General features: G+C 42.5%; 1 protein-coding gene across 10 annotated transcripts in view; it reads left to right on the top strand.

Moving 5' to 3' along the window:
• The first annotated feature begins 273 nt into the window (after positions 1-273).
• ZMYM2 (zinc finger MYM-type containing 2) overlaps positions 274-26840 on the top strand; it is an 89001-nt gene continuing 62434 nt past the window's right edge. For 2 of the 10 annotated variants that reach the window (XM_042838995.1, XM_042838985.1), the window contains exons 1-5: positions 274-359; positions 1209-1266; positions 20271-20314; positions 20731-20846; positions 22142-23001. In XM_042838995.1, coding sequence (XP_042694929.1) covers positions 22152-23001 — 850 coding nt within the window. In that variant the 5' untranslated portion in view covers positions 274-359; positions 1209-1266; positions 20271-20314; positions 20731-20846; positions 22142-22151. Of the gene's footprint in view, positions 408-1208; positions 1267-20270; positions 20315-20730; positions 20847-22141; positions 23002-26840 lie in introns of all 10 variants that reach the window. The other 8 variants (XM_042838994.1, XM_042838993.1, XM_042838992.1 and 5 more) reach the window with 8 other exon arrangements.

Raw genomic sequence — 26840 nt, 5'->3', positions numbered from 1 at the left:
AGTTGTCGGGCGACTGGAGCTGGGCGCGTCACTGGTGATGCCGAGAGCGGACACGCGCCGGTGGGCTACGACTGGGGCTCCTCAAACCTGATGGCTCAAAGTGGGAAGCACTCGGGGCATGGCTAGCGGGGAGATTGGCAGTTCATAGGGTCAACCGGCTGCGGGCGGCGCCGACGGACGGGCGGCGTGCCCAATCAGCTGGCCCGGCGCGAGAGCCCGTTCCCGGGGACAGCCAATGGCTGGGCGGGGGCGGGCCCTGATCAGCTCCGTTGGCCCGGTTTCTCCTCCCCTTCGTTAGCAGCTGCGCTGAGCCTGGGACCGGACCGAGTAGAGTTGAGCCGCCGGAGGAGTAAGGCGGAGTGCGTGCGTCCCCCGCGGGGGGTTTGGTGCCTGCGGGGAGCCCTCGGGTGAGGCGGGGGCCGGGGACGGGCGGGCGGGTGGCGGCGCGGAGCTGTCCCCGAGGCGGGGATGGAAGAGCCTCGCGGCGCCCCGCCGGGCCGGGCGGCCCTCTGGCGGCGGAGCGGAGCCGGGGGCAGCTCCGCTGATCGCCGCCCGGAGGTGGGCGGCGGGAGGCGGCCCGGGGGCAGGCTTGGGGTGCAGGCCGAGGCGTTTGGGGAAAGGCCGGCGTCGGTGTAGCGCCTCTCACCGAACTCCCCCCGCTTTCCCCGCCGGGCCCGAGGCCGTTGTTCTGCCCCGGTGCCAACCCCCCCCTCCCCCCGCTCTCCTCCTCCCGGCGGCTGCCTCCCTCCCTCCCGCCTCCCCCACTGCCCGGCGCGGCGCCGCGCTCCTCCCGCCGCCGCGCTCCCCCCCGTATTGTTCGGCCGGGGCTCGCTAATGGCGGCCGGGAGGCGGCAGTGCCGCGGGCCGACTGCAGGGGGGCAAATCCGAGGCCGGGGGCAGATCGGCGGCGCCATGCGGGGGCGGGGAGGAGGGCTGCGCGTCCGCTGCCCCGCGCCGCCGGTTCGAGGCCCGGCGAGGCGAGTTAGTGCGGAACGTGCCCTCTCCGCCCCGATGCCTCGGCCCCTCGGGGACGGCGTGGCCGTGCCGCGGCCCCGGGGGCGGCGCTGCCTGTTTGTTTATTTCCCCCGGGGGCCCGCGTTTATCGCTCGGGAGGCGGCGGGCGAGGCGGGCGGTGCCGGCCCTGCGGGGCGAGGGAGAGCCGTGCCCGCTGCCCGGTGCCCCGCGATAACCCCGTGTCTTCCCTTCAGGCTCCGGCCCGGTTTGGCGCAGCCTTGGCGGAGAGCGGCAAGGAGAGGGAGCTCCATTGTGAGTGCTATTTCCGTACCTATTTCTGCCCCCGCCAGACCTGCTCGTTGTTTTCCAGGGGTGGGGGTAAAAGGAGAGGCCTCAGGGCGGGGTGGGGACATTCCTGGGCCCGGCAGCTGCCGCCCCGGGGTGGCCGTGGGGCGGGCGGCCCCTCCTCGCGGCGGACGGTGCTGCGGACGGTCCTGCGGAGCCGCTCCGGAGGCAGACGGGCCGCTACGCTCCGCCCGGCTCGGCGGGAGGGGGGGCACCTCGCGGGTGCCCTCTGGAGGCGTGAAGCGGGCACTGAACTCCACGGCCAGGCACCTTCTGCCATCTTTGTTTGTTGTTTTTTTTTTGTGGGTTTTTTTTTTTTTTTTTTTTTTCTTTTTTTCCCTTTTCCTCAATCCTGTGTCTTTCGTGCCTTGAGGCTGGGGGGCGGTAGAGCGACTTGCTGTTTCCTGCCGGTGGCTGTCGCATTGTACTCCCCAAGCGCTGCTCTGTTGGGTGTCAGGCCAAGGGAAGGCTGATTGCAGAGGACCGGGCTGTGGGTTAAACCTAGTCCGTTCCCGTTTCATAACCTTCCTTTGCTGCATGCTGTGCAAAAGGAGCTTCTGAAATTTACAAAGTAGCACAGCGGAGAAGAAAGTAACTGTGTGTGTGTGTGGATGGAGGCTGTGGGAGCTGTTGGGATGCGGCTGCTGCCGTGCAGAGAACAAAACAAACAGCGCCGTGCTGTGCTCAGGGCCGCGCGTGGGAGGAGCACAGTGTGCAGCCCTGTCCACTGCGTGTGTCTGGGCAGCTTTTTGTCCTCTCCTTACCTTTGTACCTGGTGGATTCCCCAGATCTGCATAGGCTGCTGCTTGGACGCTTTTTGGTTGCTTACATCTAGAGAGCATGGGTATTTCACTGTGGAAACGTTGCCGCTTAGGAGGAAGGCATCAGATCTGAATTAATTCTGAGTATCTGAAATAAACAACATTGTGAAAGGCATTGAGAGTTTGTATGGCTTGTTAGCATTGATAGGAGGGCTGTTCTTTTTATTATTGTTATCATGCCTTGGATGCGAGGCTGCCATGTTTTCTGACTCATTGTACCTTCCAACCTAACAGCTATTGTGCTTTTTCTGGTGTTTCATGTTCAAAAAGTAACTTCTGACATGGGTAGTGCTTTGGGTGGAGGAAGTCTGTTGCGTTGGAAGAGAGCAGGAAAGTGTTGAAGGAGCTGCCCTGAAAAATATCCTGCAGCTTTGTGTGGCTGCCTCTGAGAAGCAAAACTGCTGCTATGAGCAGCTGTAGGACAGAGATTCAGCAAACCTCTGTGTAATTGCCAGCTGGTCTGTGAGTTATACCAGAGTATTGCACAAGGGCATCCTGCTGGATGGCACGTGGTCTTCCACCAACTGTGGTCATGGTGGTAGGGTCTTTTCTCAGGAGGAAAAAGTATATCCTGCGGCCATGCTGTCATGTGTGACAGGCGTATGTTCTGTGCTCACTGCTGCATGGGCACTCCAAACTCTTCAACTGTAATTTGTGAAATGAAGATGGTGATGAGGCATTATGATGTCGTTAGACCAAATCACTTTTTAAAAGTAAGATTGTTTTAATTTGAATATCTACTAAACTTGCTTTATATTGTTGCTGCTGATCTGCTTTGGCCCTGAATATGATTGCATTCTACTGTTGCTCACTCTGGAATAATGTGCTAAGAAGGATTTGCATCAGCAAGAGTACACAAATGCCAGTGAATAAATGAAAGCAAGCTTCTTTGTCTTCTGCAGAGCTTGTCCAAGTTTGCAGAGGGGTGTGGAACCTAAACTAATACAAACTCTTGGAGTCTTTTGCTGGCTTTCTTTATATTTTTGTCCAGCAGCTTCACAGACACTCTTACACTGTTAAGGGAGTTTTTATTTTGGTTTCTAGGAATAAATAGAGAATTGCTGAAGTTCTGTCTATTTGTGCTAGAAATCACAACCAATCAATATACAAAATCAGAACAAGTTCTGTGAAGAATTTATATAAAGTGTTACTACTGATGAAAAAATCCACTGCGTATGGAGAACTGCTTCTTTCATTCTGGAGGGAGTGCACATCACAAATAATAATGAAATTTGCCTAGCTTTAGGAAGGGATTGGCATACGAAGTTCAGGAGCTCGGCGAGATGAGTTAGTTGTCCCTTCTGAGAAGTTTGAGGTAGTATTTATCTCAGGAGGCTGCTACAGCCTTGTATGCTGTAGAAATTCTGTTGTCTGCAGAAGTTGTTGGCTTTTTCAGCAGACAGAAGCATTTTTTTTTTATTTTTTTTTTGCAACTGCTTTTAACTTTAAGCATAGTTTAAGTGATTTAATCTTATTAGGTGGCTGTTCTAGAAAGATATCTGGATTTCTGCGAAGTTAGAGTTAGAGGAAACTTAGCTTTTCTTCTATACTTGTAGACTACCCTGTGTGCTGCTGGCAAATATGGCTGTTAGGAAGTTTAACCTGGTATATGAATCATAGAATGGTTTGAGTTGGAAGAGTCCCACCCTTGTAGTCAAGCATTCCTTATGTCTTACCTCTTCTAGGTTACCTATGCAGGCCATGGTAAAATGATCTGCTCAATTTAGTTGCTGGTATTAAAATTCTTCATTTTGGAGCAACGTGAGTGAACTTGTCAGTGTTTTGTACTTGTAGGAGAAATTTTGGATAGAGGAGAGCTGTGTGAGAAATCTGAAATGCAGTTGCATTGTATGTCTTCTTTGGTTGATGCTTTGACTGTGCTGACTTCAACTCTGCTTATTTGTACTTCTGTTGTTTTGGCAGTTTCAGACTTACCTTTCTGAGCTTCTGGAAATCATCAATTTTAAGATAAAGCCATAATTATTCTATCTAATTCTGTTCCACAAGAATTCCATTGGATTCATGAATGAAAAAATTGATGATGAATCTACATGGATGACAACATTAACAGTTTCATAGGGATCCACATCTGTCTTTTATTAGACAGATTAGATCATAACTTTGTATTAAGGAATGCTTGCATCTTCACCTGAAGTATTTCATTAATTGGATCTGGCAGTGGTTAAAGTTGTTTCCTTACTCTTGTTTGTGATGAGAGCAAGTTTACTACGGTCAGTGGTTATAACACAGACAATGAATGCACATTTTTAGTCCAACGTAAATACAATGACCAGAAATTATTCCATTTTGTGGTCAAATCGGAGTTGCAAGAGATAGGGCTGCCACCACTGCAGTTTTGAAATTTCTCTGTTTGAGGGGTATTAATGCTTTGTAAGTTTGTCCTAATGCTTAAGCTTTCCCTCTGAGCACTCCCCAAGTGTTTTGGAGTCAACTTCACTGTAACTTATGTGCTGCTTCTACTATTGGCCACTGCTGGAGAATAACCTGCAGGGCAGTGACTGAGCAGTGCTAAGGCAGGGACTCAGAAGCAAGTGTTCAGCTCTTTGAACAGGATGGCTACAGTAGTGTCTTGAAATGGACATGATTGATGTTCTCCTCAGTCATATCGAGTATCAGTAACACAAGAAGATTATGGGCTAAGATGTTCTGTGATGTGATTAATTAATATGCATTGCTGTTGTGAAGAAAGGATAGTTTTGGATTTTTGGAATACTTAACACTTAAAATGTTACCACTTTACCTAAAATAAGTAAGACATTCTGTAGTAAACTGTGCATCAAGATCCATCAACTCTTTAACTCTTACAAAAGTTATCAGAGTCTTTCAATTTTTGTTAGCCTGGCTTCCAAATGCCTGAATTTGTGTATTATGTCATACAAAAGTACCGAGGCATAATTCATCCTCTTGTGGAATGGTTTGGGTTTGAAGGGACTTCTAAGATCATCTAGTTCCAACCCCCCTGCTATAGGCAGGGACACCTCCCTCTGGACCAGGTTGCTCAATGTCCCATCCTGCCTGACCTTGAATGCTTCCAGGGAGGGGGAATTCACAACCTCTCTGGGCAACCTGTGAGTGTCTTGGCACCCTCACACCGTCAGGCAGGAAGTCATTTCAATTCCGTCTTTTCCCCTGTTTAATATTGTGTTGGAGGGCCACTAAGATGATCAGAGGGCTGCAGCACCTCTCCTGTGAGGAAAGTTTGAGGGAACTGGGCTTGTTTAGCTTGGAGAAGAGAAGGCTCTGGGGAGACCTCATTGCAGCCTTCCAGTACTTGAAGGGAGCTTATAAACAGGAGGGGGGACAGCTGTTTACAAGAGTGGATAGTGATAGGACAAGGGGGAATGATATTAAACTGAGATAGGGGTGGTTTAGGTTAGATATTAGGAGGAAGTTTTTCACACAGAGGGTGGTGACGCACTGGAACAGGTTGCCCAAGGAGGCTGTGGATGCCCCATCCCTGGAGGCATTCAAGGCCAGGCTGGATGTGGCTCTGGGCAGCCTGGTCTGGTCATTGGTGACCCTGTCCACAGCAAAGGGGTTGAAACTAGATGATCTTTGATGTCCTTTTCAACCTAGGCTGTTCAATGGATCTATGATATGATTCTATGATGTTCACTGGGGTATGTTGAATAGACATTGGCTTTTTAGATGTTGGCACTATTGACTGATTAGGTAGCTCACCAATCTGTCTCTTACAGAGGTGGCAGTAGAGGAAATGTTTGTCATCCATTCAAGTAACTGTGGCACCATGGAATTGCTTGTGTAGGTTTCTACATGGTGTCCTCAGTGTTTTGGTTGGGAAAAGATGGTCAAATACAACATAACCCATAGAACAGCAGTATATACAGGATTTTCTGATTTAGCCTGGTTGTGGCTCAGTCATTCTAGGAAACTGTTTTTCTGCACCGCAGACTTCTTAGTAAGCATATTGCCATCTTCTGCTTCTTCAGGCTTTTTTGTGCAATATACACAGGTTACCCCAAAAGTAATGCCTGCTCTTCATTTCTGTGGAAACTACAACTGATACAGAGAGCACAACAACACTGTTGGAGCAAATTCTCAGTTACATTGAAAAATAGAGTTGTTGTCACCACCATTAGTGATGCATTACTGCCAGTGATGAACAAGAGCCTGCATGCTGACCTTCTAAAAATCTGCCCTGGTCATCCAAAAGACAACATCCACTGTCTTTCACATTGCTGTTGCCACTGCTGAAATGCACCATCCACCTCCTCACTATGCTCACATCTGCCTTTTGGTTTCCATGAACATTGAGCAAGCATCAAGGAATGTCTGTGGTGTCATTTTTTTTCTGCATGGAGAAATTCAAACCTTTGCTTCATGCACACTTCCACACCAGATGCCATTTTGTCAGACTGTCCCTCTGCTGCCATCTGCCTCACAGCAACAACATGTAACAATATTGGTGGGGAGGTTCAACCTCTATTGCAATACCAATGTCTGCAATAGCACTGTCTGCCTTTGATGTTGTGGACCAACGTAATAAAATAGAAGGCATTACTTCCAGAGCAGCTCTTGTAGGTATACTGAGCTCTAAACAGGCCCATTTGTGATGCAGCCATCTCTTTTTCCTGAAAGTTAAAGCTTGCCAAAGAATTTTCTTCTTCCTGGGGTTCATTTGTTTAGATGCCTATAAGAGCTCTTCAGGTTGTTTTTTTGCCTGCAATACTACACCAAATTTCTCTAATATATTATAACGTCAGCTGTCAACTTTGTATGGATGATTTTCAAATGTCTCTTCCAGATTTTCCCTCTCTTCCAGCTATATCTCAGTGCGTGCTTCTGGCATGTTTTTGTGGGTACCTGACCTTTAGCTCAGGCTGCTATCCCGAAGGCAATCCTTTCTCCCCAGAAAGAAAGCTCTCCATGCTGCCTATCTATCGCTTGTAGATGGTGTTGCCTTCAGACCTCTGTTTAAGCCCTTGATCTAGCTGTTGTTTTAGGCACACAGCATGCTATTCTTCTAACAGGTAGTAAGCTGTATCTTAATTGCTAACAAACAGTTAAATATTTATTATGTATCTATTTAAATGGATCATGTAACTACATCTCATACCTTGTCTTTGTTCTCTGTGTCTTGTAGTAACGCTTATTCTGTTTTGACTGCCTGGTCTTTATGTTATATTTTATGAATGTAAAAGTAACGGGTTACCTGCCTTTAATTTAAGCTTGCAGTTTAGCTGTGAATAGTTTTACAGTCTTATTTTGTTGTTAATGAGGTTTAAATGCTCTCCAGAAAGTGACGTCATGGGCAGTTCAACCCCTCTGTTCCTTCTCCTGTCACGGTCCTCATGTTTGGGGGTGCTTCCATATGTGCGCCTTCTGAAGCAAATGCAACTTATTAATGCAGAGGAAGCAAAATTCAGGAAACAAAGCCAACTGACAGCTAAATGAATACCTTTCTTGTTACTCTTGAGACCTAAGCACACCATCCTTGGAACAAGAATCCTAACCATTGTTGGTTGTAGTGCTTTTTTCCTTGTATTTTCTTTTCTCTCTCTCCATCTGTTGTCCCTTATGTTTAGGTCGTTTGCTCTTTGAACAGACATTCGTATTCTGTTTTGGTACAGTGGCTAGCATAATGTGGTCTGTAACTTCAGCTCCTAGCAGCGTACGAGTTGTACTATATAGATGGGTGTAATATCAGTGTCTGTCTTCCTTTTTTTCTTTCTTCCAGATAGGGAAAGAAGGCCTGTACTAATAAATTAACTTCTCGATGATCAGGAACTGCTTCTAAGCTGGACAGATTTACCAGGCATCTCTTGAATAACTAATCAGTATATCTGTGTTTGTGATGTTTATTTATGTTAATGTTCATTCATAAGATAAAGTTTTATTCTGTTTGGTGGTTCCTCATTAAAGAAGCCAAATATTGCCTAGAAAGGTCAGATAGGAAGTTATCCATAGTTCATATACACACACGCGTGAAAAAGGTTGTTTGGAAATGACTGGAAATGAGAATGCAATAAAGGCTTTTTTGTTGGTGGTGAGCTGTTGTTGTTGTTTTAATTTATTGGATATATTATGGAGTTGTTAAAATTTTTGCTGTGTTTGGTTATCATTGTGTGCTTATGCCCAAAGAATTATCAACTAGAAACACGGAGTTGATCTCCCTAACATAATGTATAAGGCAGCAATTATGGTCTGAATGAAGTTCAGCATTTTTAATAGAGAAGAACTGGAGGGTTTAGAGAAGACCTGCAAGAATGACTTACGGAGCAGTGGGAAAGATTGGCAGATCTTAGAAATATGGTCATCTTCAAATAGTTACCTTTACTTCTTGAAGTCAGTTGAATTGTTCTATTCAATAAACAGGAGTTTTGATTGCATAATGCAACTCGCGGCTGGTCAAGGAGTGCAGCTGAGAAAACCTGTCACACTTCGATGCTGACTCTATCCATTCTTGCCTTGGATTCCATTCCCTGTCTATCTTACCTTATCATAGACTTGAACTGTTCTGGTGGTGGGATTTTTTTTTCCTCCTCTTTTATTTTAAATCCCATTTGATGTTAAGATTTTATTTCCTTTGTTGGTGGCTTCATTGGCTGTTTGGCTGTAGTCTGTGTGAGTTTCTTAACTGTATCTAGCACATACTTTCACATATTCTCAAATTCAGTTTTTCTTGATATTGAATTAGTAGATGGATTGAATGCTAATTGCTGAAGGTAAATTGTCTTTGAGAAGCTTGTCCATACTTGATCAAAAATAGTAAGTTGTTAGCTGATCTTGGGTACTCCTCAGATGGAAAAAAATGTGGTTAAGATTGCTAGTTGATGTTAGTTATTGTTAAAGGAAAGAGGAAAGTGAACTATCTACAAACTTCTTGTTCACTTACGTATGTCAGGGAATTATACTTTTTTTCCCCTAAGCACGTGCAAAAATCAGAAGAACAGAATTTAATTTTCAAAGCATTATTAAAAAGGGTTTGTGATTTCAGTATCTGATAAACCTGGCAAGGTAGTAGGATTTATGTCTATCAGTTGTCCATGCAGATTTTTTTGTATCATGGGCAGTATGTACTGAAGTGTATATTGCATTTTGAATTAAAATAATTAATAGTGAAAAACCAAAAGGAAGTGCCAATCAAGGGTAGTATTAAAAGTCCTTTTTGGCAACTAATAACATCTTATCTGAATTGTATGGGAATAGTGCTGGCTGGGTGCCAATAGGATAGACAGCAGCTTTGCAGGAATGGTCTTGGGAGTTCTGGGGGACAATACCTTGGACGTGAGCAATGTGCTCTTATAAGGGTGAAAATGAACAGCATACTTGTCTGAATGAGGCAAGACTAGCCATCAATGTGAGGGAAGTGTGATTGTTATACTGATAGCTGAGTTCCCCATCTGGAGTGATCAGTTTGGTTCAACCTCGGGGTAATGAAGATACTGACATACTGGAAGGAGTCCAGTGGAGGGACACCAGGATGCTTAGGGAGTTGGCGTGTGTAACAAACAGAGGCTGAGAGGGATGGGTGTATTTGGCTTTGAGAAGGCTAGAGGGACACGTTATTTGTCTTCAGCTATTTAATGGGAGAGCATAGAGAAGATGAAGCCAGGCTCTTCTTAGAGATGCACTCTGGTAGGATGGCAGGTAAGAGGTTGCAACAAGGAGGATTTCTAATAGCAAAGATAACTGAAGCTGGAAGAAGGTATCCTAGAGATGTTGAGAAATCTGTATTCTTTTAGATACTCAAAACTTAGTTGAATGAAAGCTGAAAAACTTGACTTCTGCCATTGGTCTTGTTTCTGATTTGACATTCCTCTGACCTGGGGTGGATTTGCCAAGATGACATCCAGAAGTCACTTTCAAATAAGCTATTCTATTAAATTTGCAGCATTTTAAGCTATGTCTGATATCATTTATTGACCAAGAAGATGCTCTCTATTGATAAGCAGTGCTTTATTGTAAGTCGTATTGGACGTTCACTTTTCTTGTAGCACAAAAATAAAGCATGCTGTTTAGATAAAATCTGTAATTAATAAAATGTAAGTGTATGATGTGGGCCTAAACTCCTTAAAATTACCTTACGCATACTGAAATAACCTTCCTGATGAAATACTTTTTTTTTTTTTTTTTTTTTTAATTTTCAGAATTAACATTGTTCTTGCTAGTACATTGGTCCTACAGGACTATATGTTAAAGGAAAAAAAACCAGACCAATTTGTATCTAGTAATCTCATCTTTTCTCTCTAAAGATTTCTTTTCGCATTTTCTGTCCCCGCTTGGTTTTCCAGATTGGAGTGGTTTATACATGATTGGATGTACCAGGTTTTCTGGTAACATTACAAACTTGCTCGTCTTTTGTGATTTTTGTAAATGATCTGGATGTGGGACTGAAATGCATACCAAGTAAAATTGCAGATCGTACTAAATAAAGAAGAGCTGTTGACTCCCTCGAGGGCAGAAGAGCCTTTCAGAGAGATCTTAACAAATCAAAGGCCTGTGCAATCAGCAGGCAGATGAGATTAAGATGAGCAAGTGCCAGATTCTGCACTTGGGATGGTGTAATCCTGGCTATGTGTGCAGACTTGAGGATGAGAAGCTGGAGAATGGCCCTATGAAAAGGAATCTGGGGGTTCTGATGGTTTTACAGCAAGTTGAATGTGAGTCAGCAGGGTGTTCTGGGGTGCCCCAAGCCCCGTGCTGCCCCTGGGTGAGGGGAGAGGTGCTCTGCTCTGCACTGTGTGGCTTCGCCTCCTATGCTGGGTGTGGACTTGGGCCTTCAATATAAGAAGGGCGTAAAAGTCTTAGGGAATGTCCAAGGCAGGGCTTAAAAAATGGTAAGGGATCTGGAGGGCAAGGTGTGTGAGGGGCAGCTGAGGCCCCTGGTGTGCTCAGCCCAGGGCAGAGCAGGCTGAGGGGAGGCCTGATGGCGGCCGCAGCTCCTTCCGACTTGGGCTTCTCTGTGATACAGTGAAGAAAGCCTGCTGTATGTGTTTAGTATGTAATAACAGATACATATAGTCACTATGATTATAGTGTAGCTGTATCAAACATATAGCCAAATTAACTCTTATGAAAGATACAGGAATGGATTATTTGATTAGTTAGAGCATTCTGTCTAATTGCTCTCGTCTTTTTTTCATTAGTATCTGTACCATTAAATCCGTATTTAAATTTGTAGCATTTGATAAATTGCATCTATGCCCTGAGTACTTCCAAATTGGCGCTTCCTCAAACCCGTAGTAACTAAATGATGTATTGAAGGGATTATACACTTTGTCTGTGTCAAGGTTTTATGATTTTGGGTTCTCGGTATTCCACATCATAACATCACGTAGTGCACTAAAAGTTAAAGTGTTTACGCTCCAGTTCTGGGTACCTGTCCCAGAAGAGAAGAACAACTACGTTCCCCAGAAGATTGTTTAGTGTGTTGTTACCATTTCTGCTCGGGGAAGAGATGTAAAGCCTTGGTAGGTCATCTGGCTGCCCTTCTTTGTCAGGCTCTCCTTCTCAACTGGACTGTGCATCTCACCTCAGTGTTATGGTGAGGCCTATCCACCTTTCAGACACTCTCATTATATTTGATTTATTAGCTTTAATTCTAATTATATTGTATTATAGTGTGTTATTTTGCATTCCAATGCCACATTTAGTAGATTAGTTTGTTTCTCCTCAGATCGCTGCTGTTGTTAATTATTATGGGGACCTCTATTTCCCTTTTCTGGGGGTGACGATTCATGGAGACCCTTCGCCCTGCTAGTTGCCCAACCAGCCTGGAAACTGTTGACAGACTGTTGCCATCTCAGTTCATCTTCTTGAGTACTGGCAAAAGCTAGGGACGTCAGAGATTTGAATTCTGAATTTATAATCTTTATTGGTCCTTGTGGAGTGTGTGTAAGGAGTGTTTTTGAAATGTGTTCTGTAGCCCACAGAGCCTTTTTTATCAGTGGCCTGTGTTCCATGACTTAGTCCAGATATCTAAATAATTTTACTATTTAGAGTGTTCGTAATCTATCAATTGAACGTGCATACATATATACGTATTTCCCATATGTGCACTGCATATTTCTTAGTTGGTTTATGTTGATTGACAGTTTGGTCTTTTTGTGTTTTATTAAGGCTACTTGTGTTCAGTTTTTCCTTTTTTCCCTGTTTTTTACTTGTCCTTTTCCTATTCTGTATCTTTAGCAGAGTGTATTTCTTCTGTTACTGTAATGTTCCCTTTTGACCAAGGTCACATTTCAAACCTGTTGCTGTGGTTTAGTGTTACCTACTTTCCTGGAAATAGATACGTATTTGAATATAACTAATAGATAAACACTTAGATACAACTTCTTTTGGGGTCTGTGTGTTCTCTGTCTGTCTTTCTATTCCTTTTGTGGTAACATATTTCCTGAAGTAGCACAGTGCTGCTTGAATAGTAGAGAGACATAATTTACTGTCTACCACATTATGGTATAATGACTTTAAAGGTTAGAAGTAGTGCTGGGTTCTTGTTGATCTGCATGTTTTCCTGATTGAGCAGCCATGAAATGTATTGAAAGTGCATATTTAAGGTGGGGGCAAATACCTGTCAGTATGACTGTCTTGAAACTTCATAGTTAGTCAACATTACGATTTTGATTTGCCATGAATAGTTACGCCAAGTACTGCTTATCCCTTTGTGAGTAATCTTGAAAATACACGATCTGTTAGACACTCCTGAACTCATAATTGACCCTGAACAGAATCAAGTTTGAGACCGACCCTGAGTTTTCATTCTGTTCATGCATATGAGTAATTCTCAGCACAGGTTGATTAGGATGACCAATGGAGGAGGCTGTGTTGAAGAAAGACATTCAGATGTTCTTGGAAGCGTTGGTTGGAAACCAGACATCAGTAGTCACACATGTCGTGGATGGCTGCAGTACTGTTGGCATACTCAGGAGACAGTGAAGTTTCCATTTCCCTACCTCTCACTTTTCATTCAGGCTTAGTTTGTGTCTAAATAATTTATCTTCAGAATGAAAAGCAACTTGCTGATTCAACTGCTCCAAAATGGCTATTTCACTGCTTAGTTTTTGCTTGCTCATTCTTTTTAGCTGTGTTACTGGCATGCAGGTCTTTGCGTGCACATGCTTTTCAATTTCTTGAAATCTGTGACAAGCACATCTTGGGTGCTATAATAAATTTTACTAAGATGTTTTCTTTGTACAGATTTGAAATTGTTGAATTTGAATTAACGAATTTTGAAGCAGATCCAAGCCTAGTGGAAACTAAATTCTTCTGGAATAGCATCTTTAGGCTGAAATAATAAGATTTCAGGCCTTTCATGATGGTGATATTGGGCAGTAGGTTCTTAAGTCTAATCTGTCAACAGTTATCCTGTTCCTGAAAATTCTTACTTGTGGTAAGAGGGCTACTCCAAAAGTAATGCCTCCTGTTTAATCAGGGGCGGATGTTGGTGGGGTGGCAGTAGAGGTTGAGCCTTCCACCAGTATTCCAATGTATTTTGTTGCTGTGTGACAGATGGCAGCAGAGGAGCAGTCTGACACAATGGTGTCAGACATAGAAGTGTGTATGAACCAAAGGTTTGAATTCCTCTGCCGCAAAACTGGTGCCCGCTGATGTTCGTTGGCACCGACTGAACATTTGTGGAGACCAAAGAGTGGATGTGAGCACAGTGAGGTGGTAGGTGGCATGTATGCTTCAGCTGTGGTGTCAGTGACAGTGGGTCACCTGTGCTGGTGCAGATTTTTACAAGTGCTGCATACCATCTCTTGTTCATCGCTGCCAAAAATGCATGGCTTGTGGTGGTGACTTTGCTGAAAAATAGTGTTATTCAACACAGCTGAGAGTTTAGTCTATCAAACAGTGTTAGTGTGCTCTTTGTATCTGTTATAGTTCCTGTGGAAATAAATAGGAGGCATTATTACAGAGCAACCTACATATTTATAGTTAAGTTGCATAATGTTTTAAGGCAGACTTTTTTTTTACTTTGGTGCTGTAAATACTTGCAGTTGAGTTTAGCCCAAATTATGGAAGTGCTTATATTGAACTCAGGAGCACAGTTTGTGTGTTAAGCTGGTTAAATAGCTGTCATTGCAGCCTCAATGTAGTATATTAGGTTTGCTTGAAGTCTTACAAGTTTGTTATATTCACTGATCACAATCAGATAGTGTATGTTTTAATAATCATTTTGTTGCTGCTTGCTTAATTGTCAGCTGTCATATGCATTTTTGAGCAGGTGTGTTTTACGCAGTAAGGGTTATGAGTTTTCTGTCATCCATGCAGGTTGTTCTGCAGGTATTGGCTTGTCATGTCCACTAAAATGGTCTTGTTGCTGCAGTTCTAAGCTGTGGCACCAACCCTGTTATATTCAGGCACAGCTGTTAGTGTTGGACAGATAACTTGTTTTAGGGAACTGATCTGTCTGGGAAGGAGTCAGTCTATGTCAGCTGGAACAACTTCTGTTTGGTTATGAGTGTGGCTGCAGAAACAGCTGTGTTGCATGGTTGTATAATAAAGCAAACCTGTGGACTGAATAACTAGGTGGCTCTTCCAAAGCGTTACAATTGTTGGTAAGGTCAAACCTGTAAAAGTTGGCCACAGATCAGAGCTGCCTAATATGAGGTTGCCAAAAATGCTTAGAGTTGATGGGGGGTATCCCTCAGGAAGGATGTAAGGAGGAAAAACAAATACGCTGAGTGCTCACAGTAGGGATGACTAGTGAGAATGATTTCATTATGTGGTTGCCTGTGGTAATCAAGTTTTATATCTGATGACCTAGAACTGCTTTTAATCTAATCTTCCCTCTTCTCTACCTGCATAGATAGGTGTCTGTCCATACACAGTGTATATTATTCAGGGCACAGATTGAAACTGGACTACAGTAGCAGCATTCAGGCTTAACTTTAGAGCTGATTTAAATCGCAGCCTTTGAAAAATGTTGGATTACTTCTCTTTTCAGTCTTTCTGAGTGACTGTGTCTGTGTGTAGAGAGAATAACATTCATGAGTTACAATGAGAAGTAACAGCAAGCTGTTAAGCTAGAGAAACACTTCTTGATAGCTGCATCAATTTGTCTTTACAATAGACTGAGTTTTTGATAATTAGATTCTGAAAAGTGTAATGAAATAAAAATCATTAAGGAAGGGTACGAAGTCTTGAAAGTAGGTGAATCAAGGAATTGAAATGGTGTTGTGTTCAGCATCTGGCTGGATAAGTACTTTTGTAGAGTTGCCTTTGAACTGCTGTGATTAATGGTTATCAGTATATTTATTTCAGAGTTTGTCCAGTTGCTTTTGTTTGTATTTCTGGCATTACATGATGGTGATTCTTACCATTATCACCAGTGGTGGCTGTTGAGTAGATTTGGTTTGAAAGGGTTGCAGTTGTGGTCTTTTAACTTCCACTTCAGAGGAATCTGTGTATGTAGTGAACAGCTAGGAAAGGTAACTGTCTTGTGCTTATCACAAGCAAGTTTCACTTATTACGCTGCCTATATTTAGCATTGTGGTACTTTTCTGTAGTTCTTCAGTCAATCTTTGTGTTCAGCTACTGTGAATAACTTTGCACATCTAGGAAACTCACTTTGGTAGTGTCAATCTCAGGATTGATCAGGGGTGGCCAGCAGGGACAGGGAGATGATTGTCCCTCTCTGCTCTGCTCTTGTGAGGCCCCATCTGCAGTGCTGTGTCCAGGTCTGGAGCCCCCAATACAACAAAGGCAGGGAGCTGTTGGAGAGGGTCCAGAGGAGAGCCACAAAGATGATCAGGGGACTGGAGCACCTCCTCTACAGACAGGCTGAGGGAGCTGTTGCATTGCCAACTACAGGGAGCTGGCTTGTTCAGCCTGGAGAAAAGAAGGCTGCGGGGTGACCTCGTTGCAGCCTTTCAGTACCTAAAGGGAGCCTACAAACAGGAGGGGAATCAACTCCTTGAAAGGGTAGATAGCAGCAGGAGAAGGGGAAATGATTTTGAGTTGAAGGAGGGAAGATTTAGGTTGGATGTCAGGGGGAAATTCTTCCCAGAGAGAGTGGTGGGGTGCTGGAACAGGCTGCCCAGAGAGGTTGTGGATGCCCCGTCCCTGGAGGTGTTCAAGGCCAGGTTGGATGGGGCCCTGGGCAGCCTGGTCTGGTATTAAATGGGGAGATTGGTGGCCCTGCATGTGGCAGGGGGGTTGGAGATACGTGATCCTCGAGGTCCCTTCCACCCCTGGCCATTCTGTGATTCTGTGATTGCTTTGTAAATGTTGACCTGTATCACTTTATTTTGGGGGACCCCACTGATAGCTTCTCTTTATTGAAATAACAGCTAACAATGCATGATAGTCATCTCTCCAAATAATGCAAACTCTCAAGAGGACCCTTGCTCAAATCTAATTCTGGGTGATTTCCACGGTAGTGTTTAGTTAGGAACACGTTTGAATGTGTTTTGGAAATCTTGAGTGCTCTGTACCAGTTTAAGCAGCACTGGTCTGATTAATGGGCTGCCCAGGTGGAGTCGCCGACCGTGGAGGTGTTGAAGGAACATCTTGAGGGCGTCACGTTGAGGGACGTGGTTTAGTGAGAACTAAATTGGTGATGGGTGGATGGTTGGACTGAATGATCTTGTAGGTCTTTTCCAGCCTTGGTGATTCTGCAGTCAATGAGTATGTGAACCCCTCAGTTACCTCTATAGGAGTACTGTGAGATGTTGTCTTTCCTTTGCAAAATTTATGTAATTCTTTCCCCATTTATTGTATCTTTCCTCAGTATATTTATTCAGCTGTAGTTTCTATCAGTCTGTTTAGTGATGGATACAGGATGGTAATTGTAATTACTTGGTCAATGATCACTTTCTGTGTAAGTAATTGATTACAGAAACTGTAATACAAAATTACTGAGTGCCTTTAGAAGTCTAAGTGAAAGTCATGTGGTCCTGGTGGTTTGTTCTAAAATCCTCTTTTATTAGCACTTAGGATATTTTTCATTCTTAACCCTTAGAAAGAGAGCTTTGATGTGTTCCTCCCTGATCTTTTCCTTACTGAACATCAGTGCAAACATCTTGCTCTGTTTTCTCTGCTGTGGTTCAGGTTTCTCAGATGCTGTGTCTTTTGGAAAACTGTACTGTTGTACAATAGGTATGTTAGACGAACCTTTGCTCTGAGATAGCTCAAGATAGGCTGCACATCTTTGCCTAGCAAAGGATAAAGAATGGGACAAATAAATGCATGTCTTCCCTCACACGTGTAATTCCATGATTCTTGTTAGTTCAGAGACTTTTTGGTAGTAGCCTTTCTAGTTTTGGGGGAGTTTAGGTTAGTTGTATGCTTTATGTGATGAATCTTTAAGTGGCCTGCAGGCTTTCAAAAAGCTTTTTGTTCTTCTGGCTGCTCCATTTCATTTCCTTTTAACTTGGTTCCTCGTACTTCTGTTCTTCCTTTCAAAATTCAGAAGTTAAAGTCATGAAGTGTTTTCTCATTCATTCCCTTGGGATAAAATATGCTATTCTGGACAGCTGTCTGGATAATTGCATCTTCAACCATGTTGTATGGCTCAGAATTACCAAGTGTTGCTTTTCCTTCTGTTCATGGGTCTTTCTGCTGGTAGGTGGCTGTGATTTGCTTGTTTGTTTTTTATCTGTCTTGGTCTGCACAGCAGTTCTTGAAATCTTCAGCTTACTGCATCTCACTTCTTCCTCTTATCCATGCTGTCACTGTGTAATGGCATTAATATGTTGTTTGTCCTCTTTTGGATATGAAATTAAATGTAGCATAGCACCTGTTAACTTAAATAATTTAGTTAAGATACGGTGCTTTCTTAATAGAAAGTATTTCTTTTAGGGGATCAATGGATTTTTTTTGTTTCCGTGTTGTTTGTACGCTTGTATTACACTGTCTCCAGAACTTTATTAATCCCTTTAGTTTTCAAGATGTCTTAATTATGTGTTCTCTCAAAACCAGTCCACTTTTTCTTTTTTTTTTCTTTTTTTTTTTTTTTTTACGGCTTTATATGGAAGCATTTGCACATGCTGGTCTTAGTTTGAATGTCTTTTTCAAGTGCTCTGCATTGATGAAACTGTTTTGGTGAGATGTCAGTGACTCCTTTCTATCCTTACAACTTTGCTCCAAGGGTGTGTAACCATGACCGTGCTTTTCCGTATGTTACCTTCATCCCAGGTGTTACTAATGGCATTTAGTAGAGACTTGGGCTTGGAAAAGCCAGCCTTCTGTTGATTATTTTTAGGTATGTTCTTTCATTCCCAAGTTTCTTCAATTTCTAATAAATTTAAAACTATTCTATTTTTCAACTATAAAGACTTGGCTTATGAAGCATTGCCTAGCTGGCTGCCTTAAAGCTGTTGTATTTGTCATTTTTCCAGAGACATGCCTGGATTTTGCCTTTTATTTCTTCAGCAATTAAACCTTGAATGTAGATATGAGGTGGTGATTTATTTTAGTATGAAGACTTCTATACATCAGTGGTACAACCTAATTTAAAGGGAGAACATAGCCTGGTTCAGGAAGGGCTGGTGTGTATTGGTACTGCCTGTGTTTCCATCCAGCTGTAATTTTGGTGCCTGTGTGGTACCACAAAACCTTGAGCTCATTTAGCAACACTATTGAAAATAAATTCTCTGCAGAATTGATCTTGCCAGTCTGTGGCTTTTTGGGCTTTGGATTTATTTTTTATCCAGAGTTTTAACAATTCATCCAGTCTAATGAATTTTAGAGGGTTCTAGCAATCACGTTTCTATGGTAGCAGTAAAATGTGCTTAATAAGCTATGGGGATAGAGTTTTTCTTAGTTTCCTATTGTAAACCTATACTTGTGAGTTATTTCTGTTGTTGTTAGTTTTCATTTAGAAATACTGAGTACAAAATTGCCTGTAGTTTTTGGGTCTCTTTTCAGTATTAGCATTTTCAGAACACTTCATGGGTCATTCTGCAAATTGCTTTTGTTTTTGAAAAGAAACAAAATTAAAAATTGTATTTTGTTGCTGAGTTTTGCAGAGTTAGAAGCTGATATGTGTGGAAATACCAGCAGGTATTACTGTGTACCAACAGTTAAGCACATGAGTTTTTCTTGTTATGGCATACCTAACACAGGTCACTAAAACCTCCTAGGAGCCTATATGGGGAAAAACAAATATGAATAGGCAAAAAGATATCTTCCAGTTTATTATAATACATGCATATAATTTGTAGCAAAAGTAATAACTCCACCTATATTCTTAGCGAGAACCTTTGAAAACAGAAATAGCAAAGCTTTGGCTCAGGTCTGAGGTGTAGTCTTAGCATATTCTCATTTCCTCTTTGCTCCCCTCTGTTCAGGTATATTTAAGACTTCATTAAAAGCTTTATGTGCTTGTGATGCTTTTCTTCTAGTGGAGAAAGAAAATATATGGAATAAAACTGGGAAACTTCTGAGAATCAATGAACTGAATACGTTCTTATCAGTAAAAACTGAGATGTAGGGAAATCTAACTTTGAATTAATCAGCCCTTGAGAGGAAAATGATAGGTACAAGAGAATATTGGATTAAATTAATCTTCAGTGTAACTGACTGATTTCCAGGAAGTTACAAAGCCAGCTGTTATGATGATAATGGTTCTTTTGAAAGAAAACTCTTCATTCCAATTGTTACCTTCATTACATTTCAGATGGTCTTACATAATGGCATTTGGCTGTAAGGCTAACAACATATGAAGGAATTAATAGGTGGTTGCTTCTCTTCCAGGATTAATCTGGTTCACAGCCTTGTTGTTTGTATTCCCTCCCCCTCCCCCGTCAGCTGCAGTTAATGGACATGAAGGCTTGAATAATATTCTAAATGCTTAGAAGAATATTTGTGCTTTATTTCTTTGGGCCTCTTTACTGCCTGAGGATTTTAAGGCCTATCTTCAAACAGTAGATAACTACACATGTTGATACCCTATTGTAAAAATGCTGTCGAGCCTGGTAAACCTAATGACTGTTGCAAAACCTGAGGAATGAGTACAGGCTTGAGCTTTGAGCATTTTCAGTCTCTTGTGTTGTGTGTTAATATAAGCTATGGATGTCTGAACCTGTGCTAAGTACTACTTCAGTGCATATATACAATCTGAAAATGATTAGCAATGTGAGGTAAGCCTGATTTGTGATGTGTGTTCTGTAATTTTTCTTTAGTCATGTTGTGAATTTAACCTTGTATGTTCTGCCACAGGCATTGTGGAGGTTGACGCCATATAAAGCAAAGAAACTTAACTGGTAAGATTTCTTTTGTCAATAGTTCAATTTGCTTAAATCATTTATTTTCTTTACGTTCTATTATAAACAGACTTCTTTAATTCTAGTACTTGATTTCATAATTGCAACTATATCTGTTTCTTCACACTGTACTTTTTCCATCTACCTATGAAGCCCAAAAAATGAATCCTGGAAATGGAATGTAACAGTAGAAAATTGAGAATGAACAGTACTGTTGCTGCTTTTCTAGTGGCAATAAAGGTATAGACCAACATTTTCCCTATTGGTGTAGGACTACCGTGCTGAAAATCAGGTTTTAACTGAAACTATAAGTTCCAAAAAGTCATTTCCATGAGCTGACTTGGTGCAAGAGGTTCTAGCTGTTTTCAAATATGTTCCGTTTCAGGTATTTAATATTTGTTTTAACCCTGTTTCAGAACACACAGCTTTGAAGCAAGTTGCTTCAAAAAGAGCAGGCTCCACACAGGAAGGAAAATAAAAGGTCTTGGAGCAACTTACTAAGGTAAACAGATTGCAGTGGATTTCTGGATGGGTAAGTATTTATGAGTGGGATATTTCAACTTCATCTATTCAGCTTCCTTTAATAAAGAATGTATAAGAATGCACAGAAAGCTACTTGCAGCTTTTGATAAATGCTCAGTGATGTCACACATCAGTGTGTACTTGGACATACCCTAATTATAATGTTGAGTATGTATTTCTTGTACTATCTAGGTCAGCTTAATTCACTGTTTCTTAGTACAAATATTCTTTAATTCCCTTAACAACAATCATATGATTGTTTGGAATTGCAGAAGGCAAGAAGAGGTGCAGAAGTTACATATTCTGCTTGCCTCTTATCAGTATTTAAATCATTGTAACATAGTTATAAACAGGGGATTTGACAAAACTGAACTAAATGTAAACTGAAACCCACAAGCAAAGTAGCTGTTGTGAGGGAGCCTGAAGAAGCGTTGGTTGCTATTAGAGAGAAAAGAGATCAAAGCTGTTGAAAGCTGCAGTGAAGAAGTCAGGATGGCTAGAAATGCGAAGTTGCTGTGCGCCTGTGATAGTGTGTGTATTCTCAATGCACGTGGCGTTTCCCTGTCTCCTTTGCTTCTCTGTCTCAGTTATAGTGGGACCACGTAAGGAGATTTGCCTTTGTGGGAGCGTGGGAATGTCAGTTGAACTTCAAAGTTACTAATATGCAAAATGATATAGCTTTTTTTGCTAGATGAAAATGATGTGCACTGATACGGCTTCAGTCTTTTTTTGTATAAATCTGTTGATGTTGAAAGTTGGTAATGTTTCTAATAGCAATGAAATTTAATAGGAATTCAGTTTTTTTATTCTGATTGTCTAAATCTTGACTTTGCTTTGCAGTCTAGCAAAAGAAGTGTTACGGGCTCATTGTGTCCGTGGGTGGAGGGAATCCCTCAGAAGAGGAACTGAGAAATGGAGATATTGTAATGAGTACCAACAAAAATTCAGTTTCTGATGTGTTTTTTGCTAGACACTATGATTTATAACTGTTAGTGGGAATTGTTGGTATAGGCCATTTCTCTTCCTCGTACAGGTTTAGAAATGAAATCAATTTTAAGATATTCAAATAAGAGCATAGAGAAAATATGTGAGTTTTCATGGTGTATTATCTGAGATAAGAAGAAAACCAAATAAAAATTAAAACTATGATTTCTGTACCTGGGTGTTGGAATAGATGATCTTGAGAGGTCACTTCCAACCAACTCTGTGAATCTGTGTAGTTATTTTTAGGAACCATTACTGGAAAGTTGTGTCTTAATCTGACATTTGTTTGTTGTTGTTGTTGCTTTGTTTTTATTCAAACAGCAGGTCTGGAATGGACTCAAGTTCTCTGGGAGGATTAGGACTGTCTGAACGTACTCCTGACCTACTAGCAAATACCACCATGGCAGCAGGTCTTGCAAATGTAGGAAATACATTTGCTGGTCCACCAAGTTCTTTAGTTTCTAGACCAAGTAAATTCCAGAACTCTACTGTAGAAGATGACGATGATGTAGTTTTTATTGAACCTGTACAAACACCACAAAATTCTACATCACTGATAGCAGAGCAAAGGAACGCTGCGTTTGCATTGTCAAAAAATGACGAACTTCAAGGAGATGATTGCAAAATGCTTCCTCCTCCGAAAGACTTGAATTCTCAAAAGGGGAGTATAAGTGAAACTATTATTATTGATGATGAAGAAGATGTTGAAACAAATCAAGGACAGGAGAAGAATGCTTCCAGTTTTAATGAGCGAAGGCTTCCAGAGTGTAAAAATAGAGCCAACGATTTGGATTTCTCAGCTTCCAGTTTTTCAAGAAGTAAGGTAAATTCAGGAATTGGTAATAGTGGTATATCCACAGAACCAGACTCTGACATTCAGATTGCTAATGTAACTACATTAGAAACAGGTGCTATGAGCTCTGTGAGTGATGATCATGTAGAAAATGCTGAAGGGCATGACATGAACTTAATGATTACGCATGTAACATCATTGCAGAATGCCAACTTGGGAGATGTATCTAACGGACTGCAGTCAAGTAATTTTGGTGTTAATATGCAAACATACACCCCATCTTTAACTTCACAGACCAAGACTGGTGTAGGACCTTTCAATCCTGGTAGAATGAATGTGGCTGGAGATGTATTTCAAAATGGAGAATCTGTGACTCATCATAATCCTGGTAAGTTAGAATTCTCATCATTTCCTTAAAATTGTTTGGTAATTTTTTGGGGAGCAGTTGAACTGCTTTAGTTTATAAGTTTAATTCATGTAGAACTTGATTCTCTTCATCCTTATCATGGTTTTCTATCACAACATTCTACAACTCTAGAAAAAAAATAACTTCAATAACTTAATGCCTTGGGTGGGTAAGATATCCCAGTTCATTGTGCAGTAATGCTTCAGGTGTTTTCAGACATAATTTCTATCTAAAGAGCAAAGTTTTATTTATAACTTGAGTGTACTCCTTTATTCATACAAAGAATGGTGAATCACAGAATCACCAAGGTTGGAAAAGGCCTCTTAAATCATGCAGTCTAACCATCCACCTATGATCAATATTTCCTACTAAACCATGTCCCTCAGTGCAACAGCGAAGTGTTTCTTGGAATAACTTCAGAGTCAGTGACTCCACCACCTCCCTGTGCAGCTCGAAGAGGAAGCATTTCCAGATGTCCAACCTGAATCTCCCTTGGCACAACGTGAGGCCATTCCCTCTAGTCCTATCATAGTTACATGGGAGAAGAGGCCAACCTCACCACAGCCTCCCTTCAGGCAATTGTAGAGAGTGATAACGGGACCCTGAGCTTCCTCCAGACTAAACGATCCCAGTTCCCTCAGCCATTGTAAGGCTTGTGCTCCAAGTCCCCCACCAGCTTCAGTGCCCTTCTCTGAACCTGCTCCAGGGCCTCAGTGTCGTTCTTGTAGTGAGGGACCCAAAACTAAACTCGAGGTGCAAGGCTGAGTACAGAGGGATGGCCACTTTCCCGCTCCTATTAGCGATGCTATTTCTATCATGTTTAGCCAAGCATTGACCAAGATCCCCTTAGATCATTTCCTCTACACACTCTTCCATGCACTCTGCTCCAAGCCTGTAACGTTGGCTGTGGTTGTGGCCAAAGTGCAGGATGCAGCACTTGGTCTTGTTGAACTTCATCCTATTGGCCCCAGCGATCCAGCCTATCCAGGTCCCTCTGTAGGGCCTTCCTATCCCCAGGCAGATCACTACTTCCTGCCAACTTGGTCTCATCTGCAAACTGAGGGTGTACTCAATGCCTTCATCCAGGTCATCAGTAAAGATACTGAACAGGACAGGCCCCAATGCCATGCCCTGGGAACACCACTCGTGACTGTTCTCCAATTGGATTTAACTCCATTCAGCACTATTCTCTGAGCCTAGCCATCCAGCCAATTCTTTACCCAGCAAGGACTGTATCTATTCAAGTTGTGGGCTGCCAGCTTCTCCAGGAGAGTACTGTGGGAGACAGTGTTGAAGGCTTTGCTGAAGTCTAGGTAGACTGTCAGCAGCCTTTTCCTCATCCACCAGGTAGGTGACTTGAGCACAGAAGTAGATCAGGTTGGTCAAGCAGGACCTGCCTGTCTTGAACCCATGTTGGCTAGGCCTGATTCCCCAGTTGTCCCACATATGCCCTATGATCTCCCTCAAGATGATCTGCTTCATTATGTTGCCTTGCATTGAGGTCAGGCTGAGAGGCCTGTAGTTCCCCAGATTATCCTTACAATCTTTCTTGTAGATGAAAGTAACGTTGGCAGTAAATGGAAGTAATGTTGGCAAGCCTCCAGCCCTCTGGGCCCTCTCATATTGACCAGGAGTGCTGATAAATGATGGAAATGGTTTGATGGTTTGGCTATCAACTGCCCACACTCTTCCACACATGGACTTGTGGCAGTCCACGTGGTGTAGTAGTTCTTTTAACTGTTTCCACATGAATCGTGGGGAAGTTTGTTCAGCTCCCCATCTGAGACTTTCAGGTCAGGGTAGTCTGAGGATGAATGGATGCCAGTAGTCTTCTCCAAGAGCACACTGCTGGTTCGTGTTAAATTTTTCTTCAGCCAGAACCCGTGAGTCCTTTACAGCAGGACTGCTGTCGTGGGGTAGCAAAGGAAACAAAGCACTTTGCTTTGAGCCTCATTAGATTTACAGGGGCCTACCTTCTAAGTTAATCAGGGTCCTTCTGTTTTATCAAATGCACTGCTCAGTTTTGTTTCATCAGCAGACTTGCTGAGGGTGCACTTGACCTCACTGTCTGTGTCATTGATAAAGATGGTAAGGAGTACCAGACCCAGGATGGACCTGTGGGGGACATCACTTGTTACGGGCCTCCACCTGGACGTAGAACCATTGACCACAGCCCTCTGGCTGACCTTCCAACTAATTCTTTTTCCACCAAATAGTCCACCCTTTAAATCTATATCTATATAGATATATCTATATATATTCCAGTTTAGAGACAGGATGTGGTGGGTGGAGGGACCATGTCTAAGGCTTGGCAGAAGTCCAAGTAGATTATATTACTTGCCTTATCTTTGTCCACCAGTGCTTCACTCCATCATAGAAGGCCACCAGATTGATCAGGCACAACCTGCCCTTGGTGAAGCCATGCTTGCTTTCTTGGATCACCCACTTTTCCCTCATGTGCCTTAGAATGTCTTCCAGGAGGATCTGTTCCATGATTTTTGAGGTATAGATATGAGGCTTACAGGCCCGTAGTTCCCCAGGACTTTCTTTCTCCCTTTCTTGCACATGAGAGTGATATTTCCCTTTTTCCAGTCCCTGAGGTCTTCTCCTGACAGCCACTTTTCAAACATGATGGAGAGTGACTCAGCAACCACCTCAACCATCTCCCTTAGGACCCTGGGGTGTGTATCCCCTAGCCCCATGTAGACAGTAACAGTAATAAGAGTGGACTCTAGGGGTCTCCTGCCTTGCTTATGGCTCATTGTGTTCTCTGGGTGGTTGAAACCCCCATCAGGATGAGAGCCTGTGAGAGTGAAACTTCTTGCAGCTGACACAGGAAACCTCATTGTATGATTTTGTTATTTCTGTGTAAATAGCAGTATGCTGTGTATTGTAAGCAAGTCTTACTAAAATAAAATGGGACAGTTGTCAGTGGTCTTATGTGAAAATGTAAAAGCTTAAATTCTGTAGAATAGCAAAAGTAATTCAAAATATTTTGAGTTTCTATACCAATACTCTGCTGCCCAGCCGGGGAAGAAGTATGGGGGGAAAAAAGCATGAATGACCACTGTTGTGAAAGGCCTAGCTTCAGACTAGTTGGGGTAGTTTAAAAAAAATTATTGTAAGGTAGAATCCAAGTGCAGTAGACACTTACTGTTTACATTGCTTAACTTGTAATATATTGATTAAAATCATGGATTTTCTATGTACTTTTCAAGAAATATTTAAATAGTGCAGTTCTTCATTTTAGTCGTGTCACCTAATGTACTTTTGCTAAAGTGTTAGTATCTTCCATATTCTACTTTGGAAATGGCAGTATGAAGATAAGCCTTTAAGTCAGATGTTATCTTGTGTTCTTTTTGTTGTATTCATGTTAAATTTATTATCTAAATTTGACATCTAAGTTGAAGTTTGAGAAATTTATTGTCTGGATGTTTTAGTTATTCAGAGAGATCCTGCATTTAGATTTGTTGAGCCGCATAAGGTTCGCCTGGGCCCGACGCTTGAACCTGTCTGGGTCTCTCTGGATGGCATTTTGTCCTTTGGATGTGTCAGCCACATCACACAGCTTGGGTGTCATCAGCAAACTTGCAGAGGGGGGCTCTCATTCCCCCTCTCAGTGTCACTGATGAAGATGTTAAACAGGAAGCATTTTCAAGATAAAGATTTCCATTTTATTTTTTCCTTCAGAATTTCCTTCCTTTTTCTTCTAGAGACTTGTATGTGCTTCTCAGCGAAAGTAGTGACGTGTACAGATTATCTAAAGGAGGGGTGCAAGGAGAGTGGAGCCAGGTTCTTTTCAGTCACGTCCAGTGCCAGAG

Source organism: Centrocercus urophasianus, unplaced genomic scaffold, assembly GCF_019232065.1.
Source record: "Centrocercus urophasianus isolate 14NV4802_14NV808 unplaced genomic scaffold, USGS_Curo_1.0 seq_9, whole genome shotgun sequence".
NCBI classification, from domain to species: domain Eukaryota; kingdom Metazoa; phylum Chordata; class Aves; order Galliformes; family Phasianidae; genus Centrocercus; species Centrocercus urophasianus.
The sequence above is the reverse complement of the archived record's forward strand: the minus strand, read 5'-3'. Positions and strand labels throughout refer to the sequence as shown.